The 13,109-nt window shown below is 38.9% G+C and overlaps 1 protein-coding gene across 1 annotated transcript in view; it reads left to right on the top strand.

Annotated features, from left to right (window-relative positions):
• Positions 1–13,109, top strand: part of Myo10A (Myosin 10A) — a 250,021-nt gene that overhangs the window by 164,790 nt on the left and 72,122 nt on the right. The window contains 5 exon segments of the mRNA XM_067115921.1: positions 4,539–4,703; positions 5,060–5,457; positions 5,618–5,787; positions 5,972–6,097; positions 10,675–10,803. Of these exon segments, the coding sequence (XP_066972022.1) occupies positions 4,539–4,703; positions 5,060–5,457; positions 5,618–5,787; positions 5,972–6,097; positions 10,675–10,803 (988 nt within the window).

The raw sequence follows: 13,109 nt of genomic DNA, 5'->3' as shown, positions 1-13,109 counted from the left end.
TAAGTAACTTACCAAGTAATTACATCGCTGTTGGTTCCCTAACCTATGGCAGCTTAAAAATTCAAATTCGTGCGGCGGCGCTATCATTAGTGTGTAGGTGACAAGGTCCTGCCCCACTATCTGGGACTCAAGGAAACAACTTAGCAGAGAGCTCAGTTCGTTTCCTCCTGGCTTCTGGTCAACATCAGAAGTTTTACGCAGCTGCTTCTTCGCTTTTCGGCTAGTTATTTTCCCTGATCTAGCTGAAGACTTTGCCTCCGATTGGCTGGGAGTTCTTTCGTGCTCAGATAGTTCAATTAGAGACGGCTTTTTAGAACTCACCTCCGTCTTTTTTTATGGGCGTCCTTAAGAAGAGGGAGCTCTGATGTTCTTTCACCTCGAAAGGTGTCTTGCCGACAGGGTAGTCAGCTCTACTCTTCGCTCCTTTAGATAGGTCTCACCTCTTTCCTCAAATCACAGTGAAGGAGAGTCCTTCAGACTTGCAGAATAAGTCTACCACTGACTCGTTGGCACAGTCCACTAGACATCTGAGGGAGCCTGTGCCTTCCACATCAAGATCATTCTCCCCTCTACTGTCTCATTCCTTTCGTGGAGGGAAGGCTAAAACCCAGCCTCGACCTAGATCAAACTTGCGACCTCCTACGAAGTCCATTAAGAGGTCTTCCTTCAAGTCCAACCCCAAGAAGTGAGAAGTTAGTCCTCTGTGCCCAAGTAGGAGCCAGACTTCTACTTTATTGGAAAGAATGGGAGTGCAGAGGAGTAGATCCTTGGGTGATCAAGGTTCTCAAGGAGGGCTACTTCATTCCTTTCGTAAAGACTCCTCCTTTAGTTATATCTCCAATCGCCTTGACAGCGTATTCAAAAGGTTCCACGAAGTTTTTGGCCCTCTCTCAGGAAGTGGAATCCCTTCTTTCCAAAGGAGTAGTGAAAGAAGTACTAGATCCCCACTCAGAAGGTTTTTACAATCGCCTTTTCATGGTTCCGAAGGCCTGAGGGGTGCTGGAGGGCCCGTTCTGGATGTCAGCACCTTGAATGTGTTTGGACTGAAGGCGAAATTTCATATGGAGACCATTCGCTCAGTCATGTCCTCAGTACAACAGGGGGACTGGATGGTCACCCTGGATATGCAGGATGCGTATTTTCACGTCCCTGTTCATCCAGACTCACGGAAATTTCTATGCTTCGTTTTTCAGGACAGAATACTACAGTTCCGGGCCCTATGCTTCGGTTTATCGATGGCCCCTCAAGTTTTCACATGAATCCTTGCTCCTCTAGGGAATTGGCTTCACCTTCTGGGAATCAACATCAACTTATATCTAGATGATTGGCTTCTCCGCTCGATGTCGGAGGAAAAGTGCGCGGAGGACTTGAGAAGAACTCTTCGCCTGACACAGGAGTTAGGCATTCTCAAAACTGAAAAGAAATCCCTTATGACACTGACTCAGGAGATTCCCTATTTAGGAATGATACTGAACTCTAGGACTTTTCGGACTTTTCTGTCACCCAAAAGAGTCGAGGGCTGCCTTCAGACTGTCAGTCAGTTCCTTGCTCTTCCTTTCTGCTCGGCAGTGCAGTGGATGAATCTTCTGGGGACCCTCGCATCAGTAGAGCAGTTTGTAAAATTAGGCAGACTGCACATGAGACCCCTTTAGCTTTTCCTCAAAGTGCACTGGTGCAGAAAGACCCAACCAGACTCTTTCATCTTCTCGATTACGCCGGAAATCAAAGAGGATCTCCAGTGGTGGTCGTGCAGAGAAAGACTTCAGGAAGGGAAGTCTCTTCTCCCAGTGCACCCAGACCTTCAGTTTTATTCAGATGCCTCCAACTTAGGCTGGGGCACTCTTCTGGACGGCCAGAAAGTCCCCGGAACATGGACTACAGTACAACAGAATTCTCACATCAGTGTAAAGGAACTAAGAGCATTTCACCTGGGCCTTCAGTCCCTCTTGGACCTTGTCTGCGGCAAGAAGATTGTAGTGCATGCGGACAACACCACTGCACTTTCTTACATTCACAAACAGGGGGCCACTCATTCCTTCTCACTGTACGAGACGACGAGGGATCTCCTTCTGTGGGCGGAGGAGAACCAAGTCACTTTTGTCACCCGGTTCATTCGAGGAAGAATGAATGTGATTGCAGAGGAATTAAGCTGCCTTAGACAGGTCCTTCCAACCGAATGGACCTTAGACCCGTTAGTCTGCGACAACCTGTGGAAACTATGGGGCAAGCCCACAGTGGATCTTTTCACAACATCGAGAAACCACCATCTTCCACTCTTTTGCTCTCCAGTCCCGGATCCTCAAGCATGGAGCACGGACGTCATGCTTTTGGACTGGACAGGCTTAGATGTGTATGCCTTCCCTCCCTTCAGAATGATCAGGGAAGTAATCAACAAGCTGTTGACGCACCAGAACACCTCCATGACCTTAGTAGCTCCATTTTGGCCGAACAAGGAATGATTTCCAGACTTTATTCAATTCCTGGTAGATTACCCAAGACTTCTTCCACAAAAACGGTCTCTGCTCAGGCAACCCCACTTTCTCAGATTCCACCATGGGATGTCTGCTCCGGCCCTGACAAGCTTCAGACTGTCAAACGCCTTGTCAGAGCAAAAGGTTTTTCGAGACAGTCTGCAGAGGCAATTGCAAGATGCAAACGAGCTTCTTCTACAAAGCTCTACCAATCAAAATGAGCAGTCTTCAGAAGGTGGTGCAGCTGCTATAACGTCTCTTCTTGTGAGACATCTATAAGTCAAATAGCCAACTTTTTGATATTCCTAAAGTCCGTCAGGAAGCTATTGACCTCTGCCATCAAAGGGTATAGGTCAATGCTCAGCTCAGTCTTTAAGCACAGAAGAATGGATCTGTCTTCTAATCAAGATATCAGCAACGTGATCAAATCCTTCGATACGTCTAAGAAAGTTCTTCCAACATCTCTGGGAACGTAGGCGTTGTACTGAAATGGTTTTGGGTCCTCTATTCGAAACTCTCCATTCCATTTCCCTCAGGAATCTCATGAAAAAGACTCTCTTTTTAGTGGCTCTCGCTACTGTCAAACGTATTGGTGAGTAACAGGCAGTAGACAAGAGAATAGGTTTCGCACAAGGGGACGCAGTCTGCTCACTTTCTCTTGGTTTCCTCGCAAAGAACAAGGACCCTTCTAAACCCTGGCCTAGATCCTTCACCATCAAGAGTCTTATGGATATCTTAGGACCTGAGGAAGAAGAAAGACTCCCCTGTCCAGTGAGGTGTCTCAGGTACTACCTTCATAGGATGGAAAAGATTAGAGGACCTTCGAGCAACCTCTGGTGCTCTGTAAGAAACTCAGTTCGCCTGCTCTCCAAAAATGCCATACCTTTTTTTCTGAGAGTTAATGTTAGAAGCCCACTCTCAGATCCAGGAAGAAGCCTTTCTGTTACTTAAGGTTAAGGCTCACGAAATTAGGGCAGTCGCAACTTCCCATGCTTTTAGACATAACTCGTCTCTTTCTTCGATCTTACAGTCGACGTTCTGGAGATGCAAGTCCATATTTGCCTCACACTACCTCAAGGACATAGAGGCCATGTTTAAAAACTGTAACATTTTAGGACCTTTATCCGTGGCTGGCATGGTGCTGGGAGAGGAAGCATAGGGAAACTCTCTGTTCCTTTGCTATCCACTCGCCTTGACTTAAGGCTCTAAGTCGATGGAAAGCCTGGGGGTACATTGTACCTGGAGTATCCACCAGTTTTGTTTTTTATTTTGTAATGGTTGGGTTATGGTTTTAATTCTGTAATGTAGGTGATAGTGTTGTTATTTTGCATTCTGATCTTCGCCCAGGGCAAGGGTGTCCTTTTAAAACTTTGTCAGCATACGGTGTACTTCCTCCGCTGCAAAGTTCCCACTAATGTAGGGGCGACCCTTGGCTATACTGCCACGTCCACTACAAGTTGAGAGAAGCACCGACGAGAGGCAGTATCAACCTGCAGCAGCTCTCTCAACAGGTAAGGAAACAACAAACATTTATTCAGTGTTAGCAACCTTTCTATTTCAAATTCATTACTTACTTAATGCTTTGGAGTAGAATATGTTCCTGCTCTGTCGCACCTCCTAACAATGTGGAATCAGCTATGTAATTACTTGGTGAGTTATTTACATAAAAATGACATTTTTATGATAAAATAAAGTTTTATATATACTTACAAGTAATTACATGTTCGGAGCCCACCCTCCTCCCCTTGCATGGACATTAGAGCATGAAACGAATTGAGCTCTCTGCTAAGTCGTTTCCTTGAGTCCCGGATAGTGGACGGGACCTTGTCACCCACACAGTCACGATAGTAGCTAACGAATTTTGAATTTTTAAGCTGCTGTAGGTTAGGGAACCAATAGCTATGTAATTACTTGGTAAGTATATATAAAACTTTATTTTATCATAAAAATTTCATATTTGTAAAGTGTATCAATCTGTTTGAATCTACCGTCATATAACTTACTGTTGACTGTATGCTTGGATTTTGATTTTATTAGAGGGTTATGTTGGACAATTTCAACCAACAGAGAGAAAGCAGAGGCCAAAGAAAAGGGACCCTCTAGACGTCGTAGAGACTCTTGGGATAATCCTGTTGATGAAGCTGGTAGGCGATCTCCAGGCATTGGAAAACTCAAGATTTCTCGTGAAATGAGAGAGAAATTAGAAGCTTTAACGTCATCTCATCCATCAAGGTAACCTGTAGATAACTTGCATATCTCAGTGCAGATTTTTATTTTTTATTAATCATTAAGAAAGCAGGATTATTTTTAATCATGAAAAGATATAGAAAATCTTAATAAAAAAAGTAATTGTTGCTTTAAATACTAAACTAGCCTCATTTTTTGTATTACCTTTGATGAAATTATGGCTCTGGAATGGTAGTTAGTGATATACTGCACTTTATTATGATAAATAATGTTCTACAGAATTTTTATTTTTGTATTGGATTTTTGGGTATATAACTGGTGTCTAATGGTTTAAGGTTGTAAGGAATTTCCTGATGCTATACCATGTTCCTTACTAGTAAATAAAATATGATTGCCTGCAGATCACAAAAAAGACCTCCCCAAGGTCAACAGAAGGAACAGCGTGGTGGAGTGAAGAAGCTTGAAGCATGCCGCCGTAGTCTTTTACAACATCAGTTAACAGGAGATAAATGGGATACAGTGGATTCTATTAAACAGTCATCGTCAAAAACTGAAAAGGGAATCGTTCCACCCCCTCCACCCATTGCTCCTCCAAATTTATATATCAATCATCGTCCACCATCACCAGTTGGGTCCCTTTCTTCCCAAGAAAGTTCTCCGGTGATACCCCAGCCTAGATCCCCACCTCCTCCAATTCAACCCTCAGGATTCCGTAATGGAGGAGACTACCGCGTAGATAATGGAGAACGCCGTACATCTATATCAACATTACATACAGAAAAGACAGAACATTTTGAGCGTAAGTGCTGGCAAAGGCTCTACAGGTATTCATCATTTTTATGATACTGTAAAATCTATCCTGCTGTGATTTTCTGAGTTTTGTGGATCTGATTTCTTTTCCCACTGTTGTTTAGAAAGTACTTGCTTATTTTTATACAAATATATATATTTTTTTTCAGTTGAAGAGTCCTCAGAGTTTCTTCAGCCTGTTGATAGTGTGCCAATTTTAGTTGACAAAGAACTGGAAAAAAGATCATATGCAGATGTCAAGACAAGACTCCTTCCAGCTATGCATGGGAGTCATGTTACGTATGGTCATGTACCTTGGAATCTGGCATTAAGGAAAGAAGTAAGATGAAAGCTTTGTGTTACTGTTGCATGTAACCCTAAAATTTATTGAAAGTTGTTGGGTAAATGACTTTTTCGTCACGTAGTTATAAAATACAAAACATTATTCATATTACATTCATATAAATCTAATAGACATTAATCTAATTTGTTATAAATGTGTTATAACCTATTTTACATTGTAGGTATTTACACCCGGAGAAACCTTAACTGGTGATGCTTTGCATCTTGTATTCTCTCAAGTGGTTTTGGATGTGTATGCTGGAACTACTCCGAGATTAACACATGAGCAGCGAACACAAATGAGAAAGGTGAGTGCTTTGTATATTATTTGTTTCAACAAGTCTTTAAATTTGGCATACAATGCAGAGATGATTAATGTGTCTGTTATTTAGGAAATATAAAACTGAATTTAGAAATATTTGAGTCATGTATAAAGGGTATCTAGATGATTATTTTGAGTTACACAAGAAATTTTTTATGTGAGATTCTCTAACATGAAGGAACTACAATTCATTGTTGTGATGTACTTGTAGATCTCTATACTAGGAACACTAAATATTGTAATGTAAACACTTCCTGAAGGCACATAAAACTTTGGATATTTTTCCATATTATTAAAGGGGTATGTTAGAAAGGATGGCTAATGTTTAAAATCTTTCTCTTTTTACCCTTCTATGTCTGAATAAGTGCTAAGTAAGTTGAACATTTCGTAATTATATGTTATTACTTATTTGTTCCTACAAGAATACAAACCATCATTTTTTATACAGAGTATTTCCTGACAATCTCTGGAACAGTAGTTGAAACTTTTATAATAAAGTAGTTAATTGGTGGTAGGTAGATGAGTAGCAGGGTATTGTCCACTCGTCTGATGACAACTCAGCATTTTTCCCTTGGCCACCCTTCATGTGGAAAATGTCTTTTCACTCATTGACTACAGTATTGGAATCATTGAAGTATTTGTTTGTTGACTGGGAGGGGTAGGGGCTTACAACATAAATACCAAAAACAGATTGGCAGGTGTCAAAGGAGAGGTATCATCCCCCATAAAGCTGGTGACTACTGTTTGGATTTCCACTGGCTCTTGCCATACCTCTTCCAGTGTGAAGGTCCACAGTCAAGGACAACATGAAGCAAACAAATTAACTATCTCACCCTTCACATCTACACTGTTCAACAAGAGTTTTTCTTTCTCTTGAATGGCATTCATTGTAAGGGGTGAGATAGTTTATTTGGTTGCTTCATGTTGTCCTTGACTGTGGACCCTCACATTGGAAGAGGTATGGCAAGAGCCAGTGGAAATCTGAACAGTAGTCACCAGTTTTCTGGGGGGTGATGCCTCTCCTTTGACACCTGCCAATCTGTTTTTGGTATATTTCATAAGCCCCTACCCCTCCCAGTGCTTCTCTTGTTTGTTCTCCCCAAGCTTCCTGGTACATGGGATATATGTGCATGAAGGAAGAGTACCATCATGCACTTTTTTCAGGACAGGTGTGCATACAAAGGTTTCCCTTGTTGAGTATCTTGAGGCAGTGTGGCCTTCCATAGGCATTCCCGAAGATACTTTGTTTTTTGCCTTCTTAGATCACTTAACCTTGCTGACAGGGTCTCCTGCTGTTCCTGCTCCAGAAGTCACCAGATTTGACCCACCTTTTGCAGTTGTGGTTTTAGTCAGAGATAACTTTTGTAGTTCCTCCCTGTGCCAGTACTCTTGGAGGCAGTATGTCAGCCACCTTGGCTTTGCCCTTGTATGTGGCTGGAAAGAAGTGTGTGAGGTGTAGTTGAGTAAGATAAAGTGGAAACACTTCTTTCTCATTCTGTTCAGTGTTTAGGACTCCTCCTCCTCCTCTTCCCTTCTTCTTTGTCATCCTCATCTCCATCATGAGTGTGACCACGCACCAACATCTACACCAACCCAGTTCTCCCAGTTCATCTGCTTTTTTGTGCATACATAGTAATCTCATGGCTGTTTGCCAAGACCTATCAGCACTTCAACCTTTGCAACTTGAAGGGGAGTCCTAATTTTGTAGACAATAATTCAGATTATCTTTGATCAGTTCTGCTGTCTACGGCTTGTGATGTGATGCCAGAATCAGTTGGCTTCAATAAGTTCCATGATCCTAAGAGTGATCATCCTGGCAAATTGGTGTGTTTGCTATCCCTCGGGAGAGGATCCATCTCAGTCTGCAGGGGACCTATTAGGACTGGACAGTCTTATGCTCTTGGAAAGGCTCTTCAGAGATTATTGGGCTCATTTGCAAGCACAATGAACTTTGGAAGTGACCTCCCCCTGGAGAAACTCTGAGAAGAAGCGATGTCCTTCTCTTCTACAGAATCAGTAGCCATGGAATGGTAGTCATCTCCTTCTTACCATTTAGCCTTTTGACTGACTTATGGTTGAACGTATTATCTAGGTGTGTCATAATTCTGTATTTTTATCGCAAAGGAAGGCTCAGACTCTAGTCTCCTAACAGTTTGCAAACATTTCTACCAAATCATTAATGAAATGGCAGAGTACCATATATGCCATGCAAAAATACAAATTAGATAAACCATATACAGAAAAAAATTGCCTCCAGATCATAATGCCAAATAACATCAAGCTTAGGGATTCATAAAGCATATGTTAAATTAATTTACCCATAGGCCCAGACATGCATAAATTAAAAGTTAAAAGAAAATAAACAATACCTTATAAATGCAATAAACAAGATCACTTACAATAAAGACTCTAGAATTTTATTGAAGTAAAACTACGTGTTAATGAAAGCCTACCAAATCCAAAAATGACAAATGCTTTTGCTCATTAACTCAAGGCAAAAATAAAGCTAAAAGAAAGCAATAGGTCAGTGAAAATGGGAGTAAAGGAACGAGCAGACTCCAACAAAACATCAAACTAGAAAATACAGTACAAATAGCATTAAGTACAAAAACTACAAATTCTGTAACTGTAATGATAGCTGGGAGAATATTAGTTAGGAATAACGTAAATAGAAAAGAGAGAGAGAGAGAGAGAATAATGAAGCAGAGGGAGTAACAACACTTCCTGTGTTATGCTTGTGTAGCCAAAACATGGGCGCAAGTTTAATCCACTGAAATTCATCAAAGGAATGTTTACACGTCTCACCTGTGTGCTTATCTGTCCGCTCTTGCCGGAAACTAAGACTTCCGGTGACGTCATAAGTCTTCTCCTTCGTAGGAGGCATTAATTCAACTAATCCACCCAAAAGGATGTCGTTAGATAAAGTTTCAGCCAGTTAGGACATCTAATAAGGGTGGGACAGAAGCTATTGCCCGCCTATTGTGGGATGGGCATTTCCTTTGAAAAACCTTCAAAAGAGAAGGAAGAGAAGCAGAGAAGAGAGAAGAGCAGAAGAGAACAGAGCAGACAGAAAAGAAGCAGATAGAAGAAAGAGAAGCAGAGGAGTGAGGTCGTGAGCCATCAGCAGTTGTGGGTTGAGAAGAAAACAAGGTTCATACTTCCATTCACTTAATTATAAATAATATGTATATTTTAATTAGTAAGAAAGCTGCACTGTGTCTTCCTAAGTCTTCTGGGACTCAAATGCTACTATAACAACAAAGCCAGAAACGATAAAGCAACTATAAAGAAAAATATAAACTACTTTACATGGGCAACGAATAAAATAAATAATAAGAAAGGAACGTCATAACAAAAGGTGGTAAAGAAAAATTAGAAAAGAACAAAACATCACATTACTAACAATAATTAACTTGTACCATCAGAACTTCAAAATATTCAGCAACACTGGAAAGTCTAGTGCCTGCTGATGCAAACCAGTGCCACCTGAAATACTTAAAGTGCTTGGAATAATTTTCTTTTTAAGCAATGTTCTTAACATTATCATAGGCATTAGTGAACAGTGTCCCACAACAACAAAACTCCTTCACTGTTAAAGAAAACTCAGTTATGAAACAGAAGGAAAATTTGTCTTATCTCACAGCAAATAAAAAAAGGGGAATAGTTGAGGAAATTAAAGGTTTCACTGAAAGTCTCGTGAAAATAAAGTTGAAAATAAGAATTGGAAGCTCTGTGACTTTTGTGATAAGCTGCTAAAGGCTCACCAGGCACACAGTATGTGAGTAGTTGGCTGCTACTGACTTGAGGATCTAAGGGAGCATGCACAGGATTGCTGTCTACTGTTGATCTCCTTCATTTTTTCTTGGAAGACTTGTGTACCTTAGGTGTTTTGGACCACAATATTGGTCTATAGTGTATGTAATTGGTTTGTTGTGAAACAAAAAAATTTTCATGAGATGCATTTATAATTTCCCAGATTTGTGACAGTAGTATAAGATTTTTACAATCTGTAGTAAACTGGCACTCCCACAGAAGGATGAGCATGCTTTTGAATTTAAGAAAATATTTCACATATGTAAATTTTGTCATGTTTTCTGTATGAAGGGTTTCTAGGAAAATAAGTTGCTGTGTGAAGTTGTGTTGCTGATGTTTAATTTTCAAGAGACTGGGACTCTTAACAGCTCTTTGTTTCTTTCCCCTCATTCAAAAGAGGGAATTACAGCAAGTTGATTGCTATCTGCAGGAGGTAAAAGAGAAAATATATGGTACTAGAATTGACCAAAAATGGAAGGTTATATTAAAGTTGCATTGTGATGCTTTTTATAGCTTATCTCATTGGTCAGTGTATAATTTCAAGTGTAAATTAATTGATGAAAAAAATTCAACTATTTTGTCTATTTTGTCATAAGATATAGGATGAGGTTTTGAAATGTATTGAAGACTATTTCTTTTAGGGTACATGAACTATTGATAACATATTGATTACATAATTTTCTTATATTTGTATGCATGTGTTATATATTTTTTAATCCTAACAATGCCTTTTGTAATGATTTTTTTCAGATGTTAGATAGTAGAGGCATCACTCCAAATAACAGTTTTTCACCACATCACAATAATGCTGTCAAAAAAGAAATAGTAGAACTAGCTAAATCATGGCCTCTCTACTTTGCTGCCATATTCCCTGAAACAGTGAGTATTCTGTACTATTTGTTGAATATTGTTTCTTATTAATTTTTGTGAATATTTGATCAGTTTCAGAGCACAGCAAAGCTGCACTAATTGTACGAAAACCATTCAATTTTAGATGAATTTTTTGTGTGCTATGTGGAGAGAGAGCTAATTTTAAAACTAAAAATTTAAGAAAACCAGACAACTAAAATGAAGAATTTACATCTCTCTCTTACACATTATTGTTGTTAAATTAAGTTGGTTTTATGTCAAGAGTATCCATTTGCTTTCTAGGGCAGCTTATAATTTCTGTTGTTTTCTGTTTACATGTTTGAAGTTTGCTTTTTGTCGCAAATCATCAGATGCTTAATTTTTGTAGTTTGAATCAAAATTAGATTGATGTAATGGGAACTGTTATTCTCAGAATGTATTTTTTTAATAAGATTTTGAGACTGCACTGAATACTGTCATTCAAAGAGGATAATCAGTTTATCCAAATCCAAAAGGTTTTATGTCAAAGTACTTTGCAGTTGTCTAAAGACATTTGACTGAAAATATTGGCGATAATATAGCAGTGATATTTTCTATACTACTTTCATTATTGCAGCACATTTGAAACTGGACTGCTCATACTGAATACAGAAAAGTGATAGTTTCTTTTAGGCCTACAGTATTATGATGTACTTTGTTTTTTAGATTTTCATTTTCATCATCATCATTATCCAAATTATTGTTAGGGTGCTCATTGAAAGTTTAAACATTTCTATACATTGAATGTTTTAGACTGATTTTGTCCTCCAAAAATTTTGCTTTCAGCTAAGATATTGAAATTTCTTCTTTCTGATCATTTATTGCAAATTGCAGTCTTTGTACCTTTCACATATAAATACACACTCACACTGAAGTAGTCAACTTGATGTTTTGCTGTTATAACTTTTATTTCTTTATGTGAAGTAGTCTTTGTTTTTTGATAATTTAGTAAAACAAAGCTTGATAATAGTATACTTCCTAATTTATTTTTACTCCTCAGCAATGATTTGCCCCTTGCATAATATGCATTTCCAAATTTTGTATGCCAAGGATACCTTGAATCCTCATATTTGAGGAGTATAATAACTAAGAAAATTAATAATTTTGATTTGTGCCATCAAAATAACTTTCTTAAAGTCATATTCCCATACAATGCAGTATGCAAGTGTTGATACATACTATAAAATGCATAATAATTATCATTAAATTAGTTGATTTCCTTTTTAAGAGTTTGACATGAAATTAGTTCTCTCCACTTTCTTGTCTTGTGCACTTTCTGCCTGAATTCCCAGTTACTCCAAGTCTTCATCTGTGTTTTTCTCTTAAGATTTTTTGGGACTTGCCATATTTCTTCATCCTGTTCCTTTCATATCTACAACTTTTTTAACTATATGCTCCTTTCCCCTTCTCATAACATGTCCAGACCATCTTAGTCTCTGAGGTCACAGCCTATCTTAGGCTTCTTTACACCACAGCTCTCAGCAACTTCATCATTCATAACATGGACTTCCCAATGTACCTTCATCCATGATTTTGAGCATTTTGTAGTTGCACCTGAGGAACATTGCATATACTGTGTAAGGAGCTTCATCCTTATGGTTGGTTATAGTAGCTTGGGCTAATAAAAATACATGGCTTCACTTTTTTGTATATTGCCAAGCAGTTTACAATAATCAGGAGCCCTCTTTCTCTGGCTCAAGTCTTTAGGTAAGTGATAAGTCATCAGGAATAACCACACCTGACTCAGTGTGAAACACACTTACATACAAACATATCTGCAATCTCAAATATGAGGCAAAATGAAAAGCATGACAAAAACACAGTTTTACATTCAGATAAATCCTCGGCAGGATATTAGTGCAAAACACATAGAAAAATCAACATCCCTGAATAAAATAAATATGCCGTCGATTGGCAAACTGACAGCAGTCTGGCATCGTCACCTTCTGATGCAGACATTTTGATTAGTTAAGCACATTTTTCATAAACATCCTTCAGCGAGTACCGTTTTTCTTCATCACTACTTAACAGTGAAATAATTTAAGAAGTAACATGAAAGCATTACAGTATTACTGTTTTTGTTATTATAATTATTATAATTTCAAATACATATTAATTGTTAGTTTGCTACACATATGATGCAAGTGTTATACATGCATTATAAATTTTTTTTCAATTTACTAATTGGACATTTTTTTGCCAATAGTTAGCAAATTTAACTTCATTCAGGCTGTTGCTACACTTTTTCATGCCCTCTTGATACCAGCTTTGCAGTTCAGTTTTTCTTGAAATTAACA

Source organism: Macrobrachium rosenbergii, chromosome 14, assembly GCF_040412425.1.
Source record: "Macrobrachium rosenbergii isolate ZJJX-2024 chromosome 14, ASM4041242v1, whole genome shotgun sequence".
NCBI classification, from domain to species: domain Eukaryota; kingdom Metazoa; phylum Arthropoda; class Malacostraca; order Decapoda; family Palaemonidae; genus Macrobrachium; species Macrobrachium rosenbergii.
The sequence above is the reverse complement of the archived record's forward strand: the minus strand, read 5'-3'. Positions and strand labels throughout refer to the sequence as shown.